Source organism: Hemicordylus capensis, chromosome 4 (assembly GCF_027244095.1).
Source record: "Hemicordylus capensis ecotype Gifberg chromosome 4, rHemCap1.1.pri, whole genome shotgun sequence".
Classification (NCBI taxonomy): Eukaryota; Metazoa; Chordata; class Lepidosauria; order Squamata; family Cordylidae; genus Hemicordylus; species Hemicordylus capensis.
In genome coordinates, this window is record NC_069660.1 from 225,082,470 (window position 1) to 225,103,309 (window position 20,840).

General features: G+C 43.1%; 1 protein-coding gene across 16 annotated transcripts in view; it reads right to left on the reverse strand.

Annotated features, from left to right (window-relative positions):
- The window catches only part of ZNF236 (zinc finger protein 236), a 121,620-nt gene that overhangs the window by 50,979 nt on the left and 49,801 nt on the right, over positions 1 to 20,840 (reverse strand). For all 16 annotated transcript variants that reach the window (XR_008306411.1, XM_053247167.1, XM_053247162.1 and 13 more), the window contains 4 exons: positions 12,892 to 13,152; positions 6,481 to 6,731; positions 4,239 to 4,340; positions 323 to 474 (listed from right to left, as the gene is read on the reverse strand). Coding sequence is in view for 15 of the 16 variants with exons in the window: in XM_053247167.1 (XP_053103142.1) it covers positions 323 to 474; positions 4,239 to 4,340; positions 6,481 to 6,731; positions 12,892 to 13,152 (766 nt within the window). In the remaining variant the exon portion in view is untranslated. The remainder of the gene's footprint in view (positions 1 to 322; positions 475 to 4,238; positions 4,341 to 6,480; positions 6,732 to 12,891; positions 13,153 to 20,840) is intronic.

Consider the following 20,840-nt stretch of genomic DNA (forward strand, 5'->3'; position numbering starts at 1 on the left):
TCCGGTATCCTCTTCTCTCCTCGACAAAATGGCAGCTGGGGGTGACCTCTGCGGTCACTTCCAGCCCTTTAGGAACCACAGATACATGGGTTTTGACCCATTAGTATCCGTGTATACTGGAAAAGGGTGTCTACTAGACACCCGCCGATACGCGGATCTGTGAATAATGGAGGTTCTCCTGTACGTATGTATATTAAACATGCAATGGTTTGAACCATGCTAGTGATGGGTAAACATAAGCGATGTACACCACTCTGGGCTCTTCAGAGGAAGAGAAATGTAAAAATAAATAAATAAGAAAGACCTTTCAATAAATACTTACTACATTAATAGGATCTGATGTAGGAACCTGAAGCAGATTTGGTTGATGGTAACTTGTTGAAAGAGCCTGGGATTCAAGGGTGCTTGAATCCTGAAGCTGCTGTACTGCTGGAAACTGATTTGGCTGACTATAGCCATCATTAACTGTAAAACCTGCCACACACAAAAATTAAGAGCCTTTGTATTATATTACATTTGACTTTCTGCAACATTCTGTAAAATAAAACACCCCAACTGTATAATACACCTATAGTGGCATTCTGATCCCTGTGAACAGCAATGTAAGGGAAACTCTCTTCCAAACTTTGCATATAAATCTAAAGGATGCAATACATTCTGCTGCCCTTTGCAGCTCTAGTATACTCTAACATCCCCACTCTTCTTTGCCCCTGTTAGAGCTGTGAAATTGTCCATAACTGATACTGCCATACACATTCAAAATGGGGTCTTGTTGGTAAGCATGCATGCCAAGGCTACAGTAATGGCATGGGGTCAACAGAAACTAACCCTATGTGTTACTGTGCCAATACAGCAGCACACAGAATTTGGCCATATAACAAAGAACACCATAATGATAGCTTATGGGAAGGTAAGAATAATTTCTCTTAAACTGGAAGAAAAACAGTAACACACAAAAATTCTGGATATCCACTAAATTTCACAGCAAGAAGGTTACTTACCTGTATTTTGCTTTCTTTCCAACAATATCCTCCAGAGAACAGAGTGTGAAGTTTCCTTAAGAAGCCTTAATTATCTAAGAGCCATTCAAATTTTGAATTTAATTGTATGTATGCATGTGTCTAACAGGTTGACCCAGCTCCCTTATCTACATTAGTATCATGCTCCCTATAGCCCTATCACACAAATGCAAAACACTGTGGTGTAGAAATTACTTTTAAAAGTGAAATGTTAATATTCTTTCCTTGTCACATAAAACCTAGTCTAAGGACGGACAACAACAACTATATACAAAGAAAAGGCATTTCTTTGAATTCACTGCTTGTTCCCCTTTTTGAACAAAAGTTCCATGGCCAGTGAAGTCGGCTGTTGAAAGCAAATTTAGGAATGAGTGGTTCCCTTTGCTAACATATTATAGCAGCCAGTATGCCCAGTGGTTTTAAGGTTCTTCAGGGTAGTGAAGGGAAAATCTTTCCTTGAGCCTCTAACTAATGTCCAGAATTTGCCCTGGAGTGCTGTTCCAGCAGACCATTATCTAATTTTATGTGCCACCACTCAGAAAAATATTAAAGCAATGTCAAAATTTGTTTGATTCTGTTTCATTTCCCAACCATACTAAATGAATAAGAGTTATTAGAAGAATAACAAAAAAAGTACTCAAAAAGGCACTATCACCATATCACTTTGCAATGATTTGAAACACTGGAATGGTGGACTTTCTTTTGATTCCTGGTAATCTGGAAATAGAGAGAATTGTTCAAATAGGAACGGCTCTAGCAAAGGGTTTGATTTAAAAAAATAAGAACTTCCCATATCGTTCATCATTTGCAGCCCTACAAAATTGCCACCCAGATTTAGTGAATCTAAATTCACAATCTGCCTGTCTCACTTGAGCATAAATCAGAAAATGTAGCAATCCCATAAACAAAACTTTATGGCCAAAAATACTGTTTTAAATACCAGGTCAAATTAAACCACAAGCCATAACCTTAACAAGGCCACAAAACAAAAGGCCAACAATGCTATGTGCATATATGCGCACATGTACAGTATGTGTGTTTCCATGTGCATGCAAAAAGAGACCATACAATTAACCACAGTAACTTCTGTGATTCCACTTCATTTTAATAGCATCCAACCACAATCTGCAGGAGGTACAAAATAATCCTTGCATTTAGATAAAAGTTAGATATAAAGCCACATTCGGTAAGTGGGTTCATGATCTTAGAGAAATCATTATTTTGCCAAATTAATAAAAAATGTGGGGGGACGGGGACAGGGGGACAGGACATAATTTGACAATCTTTCATATTGGGAATATCAGTTAATGGCAAATTATGGTAGTGACTTACACTGCTAGCATGGGCTGGATCCAAGAATCCTAGCAGGAGCAGAAGGCACTTTCACTCAAACAGGGGAAGGGGCAGTGTTCCATGATTTCCCCTCACCTCTTCCTCCAGTGGCAGTGCCCTATGCCACACCATATGCCATTCTTTATGATTGCTCATTCCTCAAGTGTGGCTTCTTGGAGGGGGAGGCACAAGGAAGGAGCAGGAACTCCAATTCAATCCATAAATCTATTTCTCTATGTCAGCTTCATCAGGAAATGGCCTAACTTCCCTAAATGCCTGCCTGGAGGCGGTAATGGGCTGGATGAGGGAGAACAAACTGAGACTGAATCCAAGCAAGATGGAGATACTCATTGTGAGAGGTCAAGACTTAGGAAGTGGTTTAGATCTGCCTGCTCTGGACAGGGTCACACTCCCCCGGAAAGAGCAGGTACATAGGCTGGGAGTAGTTCTGGATCCAAACCTCTCCCTGATTTCTCAGGTTGAGGCAGTGGCCAGGAGTGTTTTCTATCAGCTTCAGCTGATTCGCCAGCTACGTCCATTTCTGGAGATTAACGACCTTAAAACAGTGGTGCATATGCTAGTAACATCCAGGGTTGGCTACTGCAATGCGCTCCACGTTGGGCTGCCTTTGTATGTAGTTCACAAACTGCAGTTAGTAAACAATGCAGCAGTCAGGTTGGTCTCCGGGGCTACCTGAAGAGATCATTACACCCCTTTTGAAAGAACTACACTGGCTGCCAATAAGTTTCCTTGTGAAATACAAAGTGCTGGTTATTATCTATAAAGCCCTTAACAGTTTGGGTCCAAAGTATAGAAGAGAATGCCTTCTTCTTTGTCAACCCCACCGCCTGTGGGGAGGTACGGCTGTGGTTGCGACCAACTCGGTGGTGACTCGAAACCAGGCCTTTTCTAGAATTGCCCTGGGACTCGCTCATAATGAAATTCGAGTTTCCCCTTCTCTGAATGTTTTAAAGGAACTGAAAACATACCTGTTTAGTCAGGCGTTTAGTTTATCGTTTTGGTTTTTAGAGTTTTTATTGTATATTAAATTGTTTTAATTATGTTAATGTTTTAATGATTTTTATATTGTGAACCGCCCAGGGACTTTTAGTATAGGGCAGTGTATAAATGCACTAAATAACTAACTAAATAATCCATCGAGATTACACTTCCCCCTTCCTTATGAAATCCCAAAGTAATCAACATGCCAAAAATGAATACAGTCTGTAAACACAAAAGGATTAAAACAAATGTCTTGGACTTTCATTTTCTTGTCTAACTGGCAAAAAAATGGGAACTGCGGAGAATGAAGCATATATGCAGACACAGGGAGAGGGTCCACCAATTTAAACACATGTATCCATATACACCTACCTGAAATTCAAAATTCCTGAAGGGCTCCAGGACTTTCAAGAAAACTTCAAAGTATGGAAAATCTGCAGAGGGCATTCCAAGTAGAATAGGAATCTTGTACAATATAGATGTTTAACCATGCTTTGTACAGCTCTACTGAATAATGTACGTTTCTATGAAATAAGTATGCTATAATAAGAAAGAAGTGTTTTCTAGGAGAAAATATTTAAAACTAGGTTCATGCCTTTAAAAAAAGATGAAAAAGGAGATACAACAGTGGCCTATGATGGTTTCTGCAAGTTCTACTTCTAACATACAGAGACAGCAAATTCCAAATCTTTGGTTTCACAGATTAGGATGGAGGGAAATGTAAATGGCTTTGAACCTCTGATTCACATGCACTGACTCCTTTTCGTGCATGCGATAACATTTTGGGATTGCAGCAAATGTACAGTTACATATTGCTGAAGCTAAAATTCCAAAAACTTGTTGACAAAAGTTACTCTGAAAATTATTGTTGATAATTTTACTAACCTTGTGATAATCCTTGTTGATCAAATGATTGTTGTGCTGTAGTTTGCTGTTCAAATTGATTTATATTATCTTGCAGTGCATGCTGGGATGTCACAAACCTATCTGAAATTGTTAATATGAATCAGGAAAAAAGAAATTAAGCAGCTTAGTAATTACCCAGTCAAACTGATTTAACTATTTTGGAAGCTAGGAGATGGTAAAAAGTATAGCAAATTCAAACAAATCTGACCAGGCAAGTTCAAGAGGGGAAAATCCAAACCAGAACTGAACCTACAGCTCACAGAAGCTGTCATATCCCTTGATGACAGAGTGCAATTCAAGGTGTTGGTTTTGACCTTTAAACCTCTTATTAGCTTAGGGCCAAGATACCTGAAGGACTGCCTATCCCACATAGCTCTGCCCAGCCCATGAGATCATGCGAAGAGCCTCTCCTGCACATTTCACCACCTTCTGAAGCACAAGCAGTTGGTGATACATGGACAAGCCCCTGTTACTTGATCTTAGACTTGTCCCTTCCTTCAATTTTAAATGAAAGTTGAAGACTTTTTATTCCAGTTGGCCTTCCCATAACTATATTTCTTTGTGAATGCCTTGTTTTAACAGCCTTCTCCTACACTTTTATGGTTTCAGAGACTGGTTTTACTCTAATTTTTTTAATGAATTTTGTTGTAAGCTGCCATAAATTCATTTATGAAGAATACCAGCATACAGGTCTTTTAATAAATAAATAAATAACAGGAATAAAACATCTGATCTAGGCAGTAATACATGTACCTGAACACTATCTCCCGAAGTATTAATATTATTATTTTCACATTTATATCCCGCTCTACCTCCAAGGAGCCCAGAGTGGTGTACTAAATACTTAAAGTTTCTCTTTCACAACAACCCTGTGAAGTAGGTTAGGCTGAGAGAGAAGTAACTGGCCCAGAGTCACCCAGCACTCTAACCACTACACCACGCTGGCTCAATGCCACAATTAACACTAAAACACACACACATCCTGTCATAAGGGACTCTAGGTCTTAAATTAAGCACCACATAACCTACCCAGGACTATATGCACTCAAGCCTGAAGCAGTCTTCAGGCACAGAAGCAAACAGGCATTCAGAATCAGCCTTTACAATTAGCAGGCATCTGAAGCTTCTGGTCTGACCCAAGTCTGGTGAAAATACTAGGAATCTGGCTTTATGCCCTTGTGTAGTCACAGTATTGCTTTCTGTCTGTATTACACTTCAGACTCTAGCTCCCAGCAGTAACAAATGAGCTCAAGGTCTCTGGATTAGGGAACTGTCTTTCCAGGCCTGGATTCAGATACAGCAACCTGCAGCCCTGGCCGACACTCAATACCTATCATCCTCATTGTTTCAAAGTAAAAGCAGGTAAAGGAAGTATTCTGTCCAACTAATGAGCTGGAGCCCAGATCTGATTGAACTCTCTTCCATACTGAAAGGCAGGGGCACATCAGAATCTGCAGATTTTACCAAGCTAATACTTCTCCTTAGTTAGCAGTGTCTGAACAGGCGTTGGGTAATGGTGTCTAGCACTGACAAGAAAGGAAGTTATCGGGTGGTATAAACTTACAAGTGAAAAAATTAAATGCACAGAAATTTGAAAAAGATATGCCTGTGTCCAACACCACTACAAAGTGGCATCAGGTGTGGTCTTGAACTTGAAACCGAAGGTCAGAACTGGGATTTGTGGATTTAAGGCAGCCCAAATTAATGCTATATTTAAACTACAGTTTCCTTTGTGAAATATTATATAATCTGCGGGGCCTCAACAGTCGCTGGATGCCAAATTTTGTCTATATGATAAATATTTGAAAATATAATTTGTCTGCAAATCTGCGAAGTCTGAACTTTTCATCAATAACGAGTCACAGCTTGGCAGATGCCACAAAATGGTTCACGCACAAGATCAAGACAATTACATCATTTCAGCAATGAAATAGTGGAGTTTACATGTCAAATAGTTTTTTTAATGCTCTTTATTGCATTACTGCATTACTACACTAAATTAACAATAAGAAAATTTAAGGATTTGAAAGGGTTTAAGTGTAGACAATAGTATGCTTTTAACAAAATTTGACAAACTTTTTACAAAATTTTAGTGTACTTTTGCAAACCAGATTTGGTGCATTTTTAACCTTAAATGTTGTAACTGGGTTTAGAGTCACCTATTTGGTTTCCTTTACACTGACTTTCTTTACTATGTATTTGATATGCTTTGAACATTTACCTTCATCTTGCCCCAGTGGTTGATCAGCCAACTGTGGCCTCAGTCCCGCTTCTTCTGTGTCGACAACCTGCTGCTGGTCCAAGTCCAAAATAGCTTCCTGATCTGTTGTGACAGCCTCTGTTTGCTGCAGCTCTTCACTTTCAATCTCCACTTGCATCTGAGTAGAAACATGAATGCTCTGTTGATCTACTGTTGTATCATCTATTGAAGCAGCTTGCTGATGCTGCTGCAGCTGCTGTGCAAGTTCATACCTGAAAGAGGAGGAAGAGACGTCTCTTGCACTGTCAGACATGGGGTGATACCAGGAGCTGATTTTAGTGAAGCAAATCTACTTGAGAACATCTGAAACAGCATAATCTCTGTCTTAGATGACCTACTTCTCAGTTTGCTTCAGTAATACCAAATCTCCATAGATGTTTGCCTGTAAACTGGTAACAAAATAGTACTTACAAAATGATGACTTGGAAGGCTCAACAAGGAAACGTAACTATATAGCTGTTTGGATTAATTTCTACATAACCAATGATTTTTTAAATACAGGAAACCACCTAAGCTTGCACTTAACATCTGTACTGACAGTAAAACAGATTGCCTACCCATAATTTATGATCTGGAGGTGATCCGTTGTCAGTCATGAGAAGTTACTGCGCCTGAGCAGGGACCTTCCGGATGGATTAATTAGCTTTTCTCTGGCGCCCCTCCCTGCCGTGCAAATGCTCAGTGCCTTCCTTTTCTCAGCAGTTGGGCGCCATTTTGACTCAGTTTCTTGAAGAACCGCCTGATGTTCAGACGATCGTCTTGTCCAATCAAGTGACCAAACAGGTAAGTCAGCCTTGTCCTGATGCTGCAGCACAGAGGTACAGGTGGGTCTCATGACTGACAACGGAGTACCTCCAGATCACCTTATAGGTAAGCAACCTGTTTATCTGGAAGTGATCTATTGTCATCACGAGAAATGGGTGACTAATCAGCTTTTCCCCCCATGGCAGAGGGTGCAGCCTTTTAACTCACTACTCTAGAACTCTCTTGAGTACCTCTCTTCCAAATTTGACTTCTGCAGCCATACGCAAGTCTATGGCATAGTGCTTTATGAAAGGTAAATGTTTAGACCATGTAGCAGCTGCACACAAGTCCTTGAAGCGAAGACCAGATAAGTGTACAGAGGAAGTAGCGTATGATCTTGTGGAATGTGCTTTTACCACTTTTGGAGGCTGTTGGTTCTGTAATTTGCACGTTCAGAAAATTAGTTCCACCAACCAATGCGATAATCTTTGCCTAATTTTCAACATAGACATGCCCTTATTTTTACCCTTAAACAATACAAAAAGCATTTTAGTACATCTAATACTTTCCGTTTTTCTAAGATTATGTAGAAGCATCTTCTGACATCCAATGAGTGCAACACTTTTTCTAGTCGTGTTTCAAGCTCCTGAAAGAAAGATAGAAGCACTATGTTCTGATTCAAGTGAAAATCCGCTACTACTTTAGGTAAGAATGCTGGATCAGTATGCATAACCACTTTGTTAGGAAAAAATTGTGTATATGGTGAATCCTCCCATAAAGCAGCTAGTTTACTCACACAACGAGCAGTAGTAATAGCAATCAGAAACGCAGTCTTGAGCATCAAATACTGCAAGCTTGCTCTATGAAGCGGCTCAAAACCCACTGGTCTGATTTTATCTGGTGCCATGCCGAAGCATGACTGACCAATCTGATCATACTGGGTGGCAAAGGAGGTGTTACTGAAGGCATACCACTGATGGCCAACACACTGGTGTTTATGGCTTCAGCTGGTGATGACGGTACAAGTGGTGGACCATCTTGGAAATCAAAAGGGACTGCTTGGCATTGTCCTTTCCAGTATGGGGGCCTTGGTTTTTATTCCTCTGGCTGTAGTTGTTCTTCTGATAAGGTTTGTATTGTCTCTCATACTCCTTAAAGTCCCGATATCTGAAACCAGCACACTAATGATTATAGTTATGGTAGCGGGAAGGGCCCTGAGTAGAAGAAGCAGCAGTTGAAAAACTTTTGGCTGTAGATTTTGATTTTTTAAATGTTTCTAACATATCCATGGATTCGCTAAAGAGACCCTTTCTGTCAAATGGTAAATGTTCTGGTCTCTCATGTCATTTTGCAGTGTGGTAGAGAGCAACCAGGCATGACGCCTGAGAGAAACTGCCATGGTCATTGTCCTGGACTCATTTGCCAGGTTCTTGAAAGTGCTTAACTGTTGCCTGGTAAGTTCTGCTGACCTATTAAGCACTTCATCATATCTCTTCATAAACTCTTCTGGTTTCAGCATAGCAACTTCCTTTTGCAAGGAATCCCAAAGACAATAATTGTAACAACGGGCCATGTAAGCTGCATAATTTGCAATGTGAATGGATAGGCTAGTAGTGGAACGGACACAATGCCCAAGGACGTCAAATTTTCTGCCCTCTTTGTTTGAAGGGGTAGTATGCCGGTGGCCTGATTTAGAAGAGGATGCACAGTCTATAACTAATGAGTTTGGGACAAGATGTTTTAATAGGTAAGAATTGTCCTCATCCTGAATACGATACAAACTCTCCGAACACTTTGACGTTGGTGTAGAGGTTTGTATCACCTCCCATGCAGTTTTAGCTGCTTTCATAATAACTGGCAACATGGGCAAAGCAATAGGCTGCATGGACTAAACAGCTGCCATCATCTTGTAGACAGGGTCTTCAAGATCGGCTGCAGGGTGTTTTATCTCTAGACCCAGCATCCCTGCCATCTGTTGTATCATTTTAGTATAAGACTTTAGTTCTTCATTAGGCGAGGTGGACGGTTTGTGGGGTACATCTGAAGGTGGATCTTATGGATTTTCTGGTGCACCGGCACCCCCATCCGTGCCAGTATCTGAAGATTCACAAGTCATAAGAGTCGTCAGATGTTTCCAGGGGTTCCTCAGGAACCAGCACGTCTGACAGATGTGATGATGGAAGTGGTTCCGAAGTTTCTCCAGCAGGTACGACTGGAAGCTGAGGTGGTTCAGGTGCCACAGGTGCTAATGGTATCTCAATTGGCCGTCTGAACACCCTGGTTAACTGCCAATGGAACCCCAGAGATTGACCTATGAGGTAAAGGCACAGGGGGTTGTGTTGGAAACATTCACTACTGAGTAGTCAGCAATGGTTGTCATGGCACATGTCCCTGCCGCATATACTGCACCTTCCACAACTTGAATTCAGCCCAACCCAGCTGTGTGGCTGGACACAAAGTGTGCCTAAAGCCATAAGCCTGTGGCAGGGGAGTTTACCAGTTGCAGGGGAATAACAGCAGGAGAGAGGGCATGCCCTCAAGTCCTGCCTGTGGCTTCCAGCAGCATCTGGTGGTTCACTGTGCAAAACAGGATGCTGGACTAGATGGGCTTTGGGCATGATCCATCATGGTTGTTCTTATGTTCTTAGGGTCTTTTTGTGACACATATGGTTGTGGAGGTACAAACGTTGACGTTGGTCTCCACATTGAAGTACTGGTAATTGATGGTACTACACTCGCCATCTGCACTGGTTGGAAAGATGAAAAGAGTGGTCTAGTTGTAGCAGTTCTGAAAGGGGACACTGACGGGGTTTTCAGAGTCAAGTCCTCCTCTTCATCAGCCTCAAAATCTAAGCCTCCACTTAGAAATCCCTAAAACATAGATCCAGAAAGAGTGCTCATGGAGAAATCCAATATGTTTATAAGAAATTTTGCAGTCCCCTGATCCAGAAGGGTGCCATCAGTGGTATCGAAAAACAGTAGTAGAGACCTCACAGGCATTCTTGCCAGAGACAAAGCTAACGTATGCTTGTGGAGCTACCGTTGTCAAAGATGAACTCGGAACATTCGATGAAAAGTACCAAATTCGGTATCGACTGTCGATACCGTGGTGGTCAGCATCACCAATGTCAATGAATGCGTTGATGTCGACGGCGGGAGCAAAAATTCGGTGGACACTCTAGAGTCTCTCAAAGTCGAAGGCTTCAATATAAAAAATTCCACCAATGTTGATGCCACCCAAGACTGAACTGTTGATGACGAAGGAGTTCTTGACCTTGATGGGCACGGTGTCTTCGATTTGTGCTTTTTCCAAGGTGGTGATTCACTGTCAGAAGAAGTACAATGTTGCTTACGTTTCTTATGCCCAGTACCGACAGTCTTTGGCTTCCTGAAGACAATCTCCTCAAGATCTTGAAGACAATCTCCTCAAGATCATCCATCAGGGTTTGAAAATGTGCACGCACAGGGTGTCGGTTCTGTAGAGACTGATCTCGGCGTCGACTCCAGCCTTGGTTTCAGTGGACACAGTGTGTCGCCATATGACACTGCCTTGGGGCACAATGCCCCATTTTTTAAAGTTTGCTTTGGAAAAAACTTGAAAATCCTACAAGTCGTCGGGAAATGTTGTTCACCCAGACACAGCAAACACAGATCATGCTCATCAGTTGAAGGCAATTTGGCTCTACACTGAGAGTAGCGTTTAAAAGTAGTTTTCTTTCTCTCAGCGATCTCCCTTCTAACAGCGTAGGGTATCAAACGACCAATCCGACGTCCAGAACACAAAGAATAGTCAACGCACAGTCCAAAGTCTCAAAATCATTGTAAAATCTGTCCAAAATAATGCTTTCTTTTCTGGGGAGCAAAAACCCACAAGTCTTGACATATAACCGGTTGAAAATAAACTGTATCAAAATGGCGCCTGACTGCAGAGAAAAGGAAGGCACTGAGCATGTGCATGGAGGTGTGCCAGAGAGGAGCCAATTAATCCATCTGGAAGGTCCCTGAGCAGGCTCAGTAACGCATTTCTCATGACTGACAATGGATCATTTCCAGGTCCAGTAAGTTAAGTGTCCTGATTTGTTCTACAATTTCTGATTGTTAGTTTTCTTAAGAATAATCACAAACACAGTAATAATGATAATAATCGTTTAAAAGGAAAAAAATCACAAAGCAGCAATAATTTTTAAGATAAAGCAATTTTCCATGGGCTGGATATGTATGTACACATGCATAAATGAAGAGTCACACAACAGTTCTCAGACATGATTTGTTTGCATTACCTTTTCTTGACCATATTTCACTCACATTCCCTACATTCACACCATTAAGTTACACACTCTCAATTCACATGTACTCACTGTATGTGAACACTCATAAGAACATAAGAACAGCCCTGCTGGATCAGGCCCAAGGCCCATCTAGTCCAGCATCCTGTTTCGCACAGTGGCCCACCAGATGCCATTGGGAGCCTACAGTCAGGAGTTGAGGGCATGCCCTCTCACCTGCCATTACTCCCCTGCAACATTCACATACTCAGCCTAACAGTTAATCACTGCTGTGAAAGACTTTTCTCTCTTCACTTCTCTACACCTTATCCCTAAAACAGTAAGCAACCTCTTCTGCCCCAAAGCTGGTGACGCACACATGGTTTGAGCCTCTGTGGGCACGTGGCAGGAGCCCTCGTGCAACTCCCCCAGTCCTCTAGCATGTGTGCTATTGTGACGTGTTTCCTGTCTTACAGAGCACTTTCAGAGCATAGGCAGTGCTCAGAATTATTAAGGCTCTTGCACAGCAACATGTGTGCCAAGCGACTGGGCGAATTACATGAGGATGCATTTTCAAGTATGCAATCTTTGTTAGTCTGTGGTTTTTCAAATCATGCTCTAGCAAACTCTGAGGTTTTGCAAATAAGAATACCAATAATATAAGACAATCTTTTCTAAAAGACAAGTTGTCCACCATCACCTGTCTTCCCCTGCAATACAACGGCTCATGGACACATGAACTCTCAGTTCAAAAGTACTCTGTGTGAATTAACTGTGTGCTCTATGAATATTTTCCCCAGAATCCTTTACAATGTGGAGATAGCTTGGCAGATGTTCAGGAGTTCCTTAGCAGAATAGTGGATGTGAAAAGATCTGACAACAGAAAGTCTTAATGCAACTACTTTAGCAGCCGTATTCCCTCTAAAGATTCCCAGATGTTGACTATAACTCCCAGTGTCCTCAGCTGCAATGGCCTTTGGCTGGGGAGTATAGGGACTGTAGTCAACAACATCTGGGAACCCGTTAAGAGGGAACACTGCTTAGCAGTTATGAGTGTTCATGAGCATTCTGCAACACCTCAGGTGCTCAGCCAATGAATGAGAAGGGCACAGCTGCATCTCTTAATAAATTGGCAAAATCATTATGTTGCTGAAAATTTGTGTTCTGTGCTTAAATTTGACTCTCCATTCACTTTCCTTTCACTGCAGTAAATACCATAATAGTTTATTCAAAGACTGACTATGAATTCAGTTAGTATATTGACAGATCCAACATTCCAAGAGTAAAAAATATTCCACAATCAATCAATACACCATCAAGTACTGAATCCTGAAATGATTTTCAGAAACTTAAAAGTACATACCTATGTGTTTTCATGTGTTTTTTGCAGTTTAAAGATGTTTTGAATGTTTTTTGACAATATGGGCACATATATGGTCGAAGATCATTATGGATTCCCATATGCCTCCGCAGACTCCCACCGGTTGTAAAAGCCCCATTGCATATAAGACACTTGAAAGCTTTTAAGCCAGTGTGCGTTCGAATATGTGCTTTTAGCACTCCAGCAGACACAAAACCTCTTCCACACTGAGAACATTTGAATGGCTTCTCACCAGTATGTGATCTTTAAAAACAGATAAAATACAATCAAAAAGTGACAGAAGGGGAAACAAAAAAACAAACTAGATGTGACTGCTCAAGCTTATTAATTATCAAGGGAAAGAAGCTTGATCCTCAGTTTTACAGGGCAAAATGGTACTGATGAAAATGTGATTATACATTCACGCGATGCTACATTATACAACTGTGTGTTTTTTAAAATGTATATAAAACCTAAAACTCTTACATATGACTTAGTTCTAAATAACTGGGATAAGGATTGCAACATACCACTGTTAACTAAAAGTTACCTGCTACACCTCCTAAATTCCACAATTAAGATAAATCAAGAGTACTGAATTTTGGAATGATCACTGATTTTTAAATGGTAGGTCATAACCAACAAGTGTGTTGCTACTTAACCTAATACATCATTGATGGAAAGTAGGGATATTAATACTTAGAATATATATAGTGGGTAGCATATGTGATGCTGCCATTGCAGGGTGTATGGAGGTGGAATAATGTTGCCTTATCAACAGGAGGCAAGGTATGCATATTGGATTGAGTGAAATTCACACTAGCGGCTTTCAGCACTTGCAAGCCATAAAATTATACAACGTAAAATATTCATTATTTGTATTTATTTTTGTAATACATTTTTATCCTGCCTTTTTACCCAGTTTGGGTCAGGAAGGCAGTTGAGAAGAACGAATTCTAAAAATACACATATAAAAAAGCCAAAACTAAAAACGTAATACCCAAGTGCAGTTAAAAGCAGAGGTTCATGTTATTACCAATAACCAAAATGGAGCTAGCTGTTAGGGATGTGTGTAAAACCAGTCTGCCTGGGCATGTTCGGTTTTGGCACCCCCAAACTTGGAGCCTCATTTGGTTCAGATTTGAACTGGTGTGGGCCCTGCTAACTGGGCAAAGGGGCACCTTTTAAAGATGGTGATTCTCTTTATTTAGCAAGGGGAGAGTAACTGACCCTATACATCTTACTTCCAGTGACTGTTGCTGGTGTCTGTCTTATGTTTCTTTTTAGATTGTGAGCCCTTTGGGGACAGGGAGCCATCTTATTTATTATTTCTCTATGTAAACCGCTTTGGAAACTTTTGTTGAAAAGTGGTATATAAATAGTAGTTGTTGTTTGGAGGTGTCAGAAACATTAGAATCAGTTTTTTTTAAGTCCGACTCACCACCGCCACTGGGTTGGGCAGCCCTGGTTGCGGGGTGCTGCTGCAGCCATGGGAGGTCTCCAGAGGCTTCCCCCAGATCTCCTACAGACCGTTTTGGCCCTTTAGCAGGCTGCCGTGCACTCACAGAGGGCCAAAATAACCCATAGGAGACTGGGGAGAAGGGGATGCCAGCGGGTGGGGGGGGAGGAAAGCCACCAGATAACACCCCGTGGCTGCAGCACCTCCCACCCCGGGCCACCAAACTCGCCAGTGGCAAGTCCAACCTTTAAAAAAAACCTAATTCTAAGGTGTCTGGCAGTCCTGAACCAGGCTTGAGCTGAGTCGGGCCCGGTTAGAGGTTGAGCCCTGAAACCTAACTGGTTCAAGCTTGAGTCTGCGCCAGCTCGCACATCCCTACTAGCTGTGCAGATACTGGGAGAAGGGAGGGCATGCAACATAAATGGGGCATCTACAAATAAGACTCTGGTTCTTGTGCATGAGAATCCTCTTTTCGGTCAAGGAAGGCACCCTCAGAATAGAACCACTGGATGATCTAAGTAACCAAGAAGGTTCATGTGGGAAGAGGCATTCTATAAGGTATCCTGATGTCAAACCACAGATGGCTTTCAAGGTCAACTCCAGAATTCTAAATGTAACTCAGAAACAGATTGTCAGCCGGTGTGGCTTTCTCCATAGACGCATATGATTCACGTGAATACTATTCAAATGCAGCTGCATTGTGAAGCAAATGAAATTCCCAAATTGTCTTCAAGAGCACACAGTGTATTATAATAGTCCAAACTATAAGCTACCAAGCTGTGTATGACAGTCGCAACAGTCTTATTATTCTGGAGGACACAGCTGGAAAATCAGTGCAAGATGAAAAAAGGCTCTGCTTCACCTGGATCTGATGCCAATCTACTCCATTTGCTTCTCTTCAGTATACTGATGAAGCCTCATTTTGAATGCCACCCAGCAGTTACATGTAAATTCTAAACAGTACCATAAACAAAACCAATCCCTGTGGGTGCAGGGAGAAACAACAATTTCCCAGAAATTCAATTTGGCATCTGTGAAGTTGAAATGGAACTACAAAGCAGCTCCAAAAAGTCCTAACCTGAAAAGGCAAACCAGAAGGACATGGTATAGAAAGCTGCTGATGCAGCCAGGAGAATTAACAGGTTCTTGCTCTCCATCCTTCCCTCAACAATTTTTGAAAAAGTCATGTTTTAAAGTATTGAAACCAGGTCACATATTAAAGGTTGGGATTAAAGATGGAACACAGTTTGAAAAATTGAAGGTCACTACTTTAGATCATACAGAATGACAAGTTCTTATGTTTTCGTCTAGTAATGTGCAAAACTTTTTGAGCTTGAAACAAAAACACCCTTTAAATACAGGGCCTGCTTCAAGGACAGAACAAAACAACACCATTGCAATCTAAATGTTTTAAGTGCCATTTCGGAGGCCTGTTTTTCCCTTGCTGATTGGTTTTCTGGAACCAGCTGCCGATTGCATTGTGATCTTCTTGCTTGGCTTGTTATCATACAAATCAAGTGTTGTCATGGGCAACCGTGGCCCCATTGGCTGGGGAAGGAGAAGGGAGGGGGAGCCAAGAGAGGCAAAATGTATTTAAGAAGGGAGAAAGAAAGCCCCCCGCCCACCATATTTTAATTGTACCAGCAACCCCAGTGGCTTTAACTGAGTGCTGCTGTGGGTTTCCCCACTACCCACCCCCCTGTGGATTTCTTCTTCTTCTTGTAGCCAGCCCCCAGTGGTTTTAATAACTGGGATGCTATGCTGACTGGTGTTTTTTTTTAATGTTGCAGCCCCGAACTGCACCTTTGCTGCTCCTGTGTGCCTGGATTGGAGTTCATTTTTTGTTACGCAGGTTGGTGTGTTTTGTGACTTCTGCTTTGTGCCCATTCTGCCAAGCGCTCTCTGTTTCCCTGGTGTTTTGGGGGTCCCCTCCAGCTTTTTCTTTTTTGATTGAGTGGGTGCCAGTGTTCTCTCTAACAGGGATTCCCAGATGTTGTTGACTACAACTCCCAGAATCCCCAAGCAAAAGCCATTGAGGCTGGGGATTCTGGGAGTTGTAGTCAACAACATCTGGGAATCCCTATTAGTAAAAACACTGGTGGGTGCCTTTCTGGCCTAACCAAAGCTGCTGAGTCCCAGTGTCTGCTCAGGCCGAGTGCCTCTGAGAGCAGCACTTAGACAGACTCCAGCAGAAGACACTGGAAGGTAAGAGTTCTTTAAATAGGGCCTAGTTTGGGAAAGGGATTAGGTACCAGGAAGGACTGTAGGACAGAAGGGGTGGGTTAGGAGAGATCAAATAGATAGCACTGTGTTGAACACACAGCTTAAACAGATCACCCAACACCACACTCCTTTTTAAAATACTTAAAGGCGCTTCTTCTTCCCCCACCCCCATCAGAGCTAGGGCTTGAATTTTTTATTTAAAAAAAAACAAAAACCCCAAGATGTCCAGGAGGGTGCAAGGCAGAGGCAGGAGCAGAGTGGCAGTCAGAAGAAGAGTGATGCTGATCTTGGTGGGGGATGGCAAATGGGGCCTACTTCCCAAGTCAAACCCACTGATGTGGCTGCACGCAGGCTCATCTGCCTGGTGGTGGCTGAGCTAGAATTAGGGGAGACAGCCTCCCATCAGGGAAGAAGCTCTTCCTGTGGCAAAGGACGAGGAGATGATTGTGTTGGCTGCTAACCCAGACAAAGCAGTCTCACCATCCTCCCAAACCCCCCTTAGCATTACAATCCCCCTGTCTCAGACTGAGGAGGAGCAGGAAGAAGTCATTCTGCTTCCTGGACCTTCTCAGCCCCAGACAGAGGGCAGCGGCAGTCCCCCAGAATGAACCAGCAGTCCCAGTACCACCACTACTGAAAAGGGAATGGACCAGCTCCGATGGCAGCATGGTGTGGGATCACTTTGAGCTCTGCCCTGGTGACCTAACCCATGCTGTCTTCTGCTATTTCCATCCTATTCAGAGCTGAGCTGCCCAAGGCCATGACTGCTCTGTCCTCCTGTCTCTGTGGCAGGCAGGACAGAAGGAAGAAGGGTTTGATTTTGTGGTTTTATTTTCTCAGCACTGAGTATAATATGCTGTGCTATTGCTGCTATAGCCATCTGGTTTTGCTGGATCTCAGACTGACAAAGGTAGAACTTGGGTGCCTTCCTTCCTTGAGTTGTGGTTTGTTTTGTTTGCGAGATAGTGTTGTGGTGAGAAATAGACAGTGGCTGCGCTCTGTGTGTGTGTGTGTGTGTGTGTATTGTGTAACATTTCTTGGTGATTGCTGTGATGAGCTTCATGGCTGGCTTTGAGACTACCTTGTGCTTCCCATTGCTCTGGTCTGCTCGGCATTCTGCATTGCAAGGTATACTTAGTCAAAATATGGCTAAAGTTGCTCTAGTTGAGGTTATAACTATGCTTGCTGCTAAATTAGGGTGCTGTTGTGGCAACTGTTGCAATGCTAGGAAGTAATGGAAGGAGTCATGATTGTGTGTGAGAGAGCAACTTGCACCAATGGCGCTACTGCAGTGTAGGCACTGTGGCTGGCAGTGGATCCTGGATCATTCTTTTTTGGCCATTTTTTGACTGTGTTGAAATGTGTGTTCTGTGTTGGGAGATACAGATTCCCTTTTACTGTATGCTTATAGGGCGTTTTTCAAGGCAGGGTTGCAAAATGCAAAATTGCAATGCAAAACACATGTGCAGTACACTCTGAGTGCAGCTTGTTCAGGCCATAGGGAACAATGGGGAAACTCAAAACACCCCACTATTCCCTCCCCATGGGTAGCTCCTAGGGACACCAAAGTGCGTTGCCTGGTAGGACATGATGGGCAGGGATGCACATGGAATTGGTTCCATGCACTCCCGGGAGGGTGGGGTGGGGGTTTCTTTAAGGCACCAGCAGGGCATCCTTACCAGTGTTCCCTCTAAGGCATGTGCATGCACTCACAAGTTTTTTGATGTCTGCTCAGTTAATTTTAGATCCCATTCAGGAAGGCCCCACTCTGAATGCACATGTGCACACACTGCCTTGATACTGCTGCCCAGAAAAAACTTATTCCGCACAGAGATGGAAAAAATTAGAAGGACCACTGGTCCTAACCTCCTCCACCGCGTTTCCCCTGCCCATGTGCGCCAGCCACTTCCAGTATTATGCTGACCAGAGCAGCAAAAGGGCATATAGCTGTTCCACACCAGTGATTTTGACAGCAGCGCCAGTGGGGGAAATGCGGCGGGGGAGGTAAGGGGCCTTAAAACAACCCTCTCCCTGCCTCCGAACCAGCTCGAACAAGTTCAGCGGTCTGTGAATAGACAGCCTAACCAGCTTGTGCACACCCCTAATGATGGGTAATACCCACCACCCAACCCACAAAAGAAATTGGCAAGTGGACAATTTTTAAACAAATTTTTAACCTTTCCCCAACCACCATAGGACCCATCACACCCTACCACCCACAAAATCCACGTTTACCTATGGGGAATAATGGGGTGTTTTGAGTTTCCCCATTGTTCTCTATTGCCAAAACACACAGAATGTTTTGAGCTTTGTTACGTCGAAAAAACAGGTTGCTTACCTGTAATAGATGATCTGGAGGTGATCTGTTGTATTCATAACATTGGGTTCTGCACCTGTGCAGTGACCTCACAGACTGACTAACTAGCTCCTCGTGGTGCCTCCAACTGCCATGCACATGACTGCTACTATCCCTTGCAGTTGGGGCGCCGTTATACTCAGTTTCTGGTGGTCCGCCAGCTGCCGTTTCTGGCAATCTTATGAGTTCATGTCCTGCCTCCTATACGGCGGGGAGGTTTGGGCGGGTTTTATGAATACAACGGATCGCCTCCAGATAATCTGTTACAGGTAAGCAACCTGTTTATCTGGATCATGATCCGTTGTATCTATAACATTGGGTGATTAGCCAGCTACTACCCCGGTGGTGGGTCGCTGTTCATGGCAGGACTTGCTTTAGAACTCCACGCCCAAATTCTCCCTCCTTCATTTGTTGCAAATCAATTGTGTAATGTCTTATGAAGAGTTGGCTTGAGGACCATGTCTCTGTCCTACAGATCTCTGCCATTGAAATTCCTGCCAGGCTTGCAGCTGAGGATGCATAAGCCCTAGTAGCACATGCTGTAATTGCTGTGGGCGGCGTTACGTCTTTCTCCACATAAGCTAACCTTATCGTCTGTACAATCCATTGGGCTAGGGGCTGCCTAGAAGCCGGACGGCCCGTAGATTTCCCTTTGTATAGTACAAAGAGTTTTTTGATCTTGTGCAGATGTCTGGTAGCATCCAAGTAGAAAAGTAGCGCACACCAGACATCCAAAGAGTGCATGTCGTTTTCTAGTTGTGACTTCGGCTTCTGAAAAAAGGTGGGCAGCACTATATCTGCATTGATATGAAAAAACAGGTTGCTTACCTGTAACAGGTGATCTGGTAGTGATCCGTTGAGTCCATAAGTGAATGGGTTCTGCGCCTGCGCAGGCACCTCTCGGGCCGACTAGGTAGCTCCTCGCGACGCCCAACCGCCTTTCTGCACGTGCTCCTGCATTCCATCTATATAGTGCGGTTGGGCGTCTTCCGTTAGTTTTCTGTGCAGACCGCCTTGTATGCGCAATCTGCCAATTGATGAATCTACTTCTGCAGTGGGGATGGCTTCTGGGCGGGTCTTATGGACTCAACGGATCACTACCAGATCACCTGTTACAGGTAAGCAACCTGTTTATCTGGATCGTGATCCGTTGAGCCCATAAGTGAATGGGTGATTAGTTAGCTGACCCTCCGTGGTGGTGGGTGCAGAAGAATGCCCTCTAAGGCAACACCCTTTTTAACACACTTCGCCCATATTCCGCCTGTCGCACCATGCGCAGGTCCACTGCATAATGTTTTATAAACGGCTGTTGCGATGACCATGTTGCAGCAATACAGATGTCATCCATCTTAATCCCTGACAGATGAGCTGCCGAAGTTGAGTAGGCTCTAGTAGAATGAGCCCTTATAGTTTTTGGCGGCGTTACATTCTGCAGTCTATAAGCCAACAAGATTAGTTCCACTAGCCAATGGGCAATACGTTGCCGAGACACCGACCTCCCCTTGTTCCTGCCTTTATAGGCCACAAACAGTTTATTTGACTTTCTGTGCTCTTTAGTCCCCTTCAAATAATACAGCAGTGTACGACGCACGTCCAGAGCGTGCAGTGCCTTCTCCAAAGGAGACTGAGGATCTTTAAAAAAGGTTGGCAAGACTATTTCTTGATTCAGATGGAACCCTGTTATCACCTTTGGACGAAAGTTAGGGTCCAACCTCATCACCACCTTATGCGGGTAGAATTGTGTGTAAGGTTTGTCCGCCCTTAGCGCTGACAATTCCCCCACTCTCTTCGCTGTGGTTATTGCGATTAAAAATGCAGTTTTTAGCGTTAATAACCGCAAACTAGCCTCATGTAACGGTTCAAAGGGTTTCTCCGTTAATGCAGAAAGCACCAAAGACAGACTCCACTGCTCCA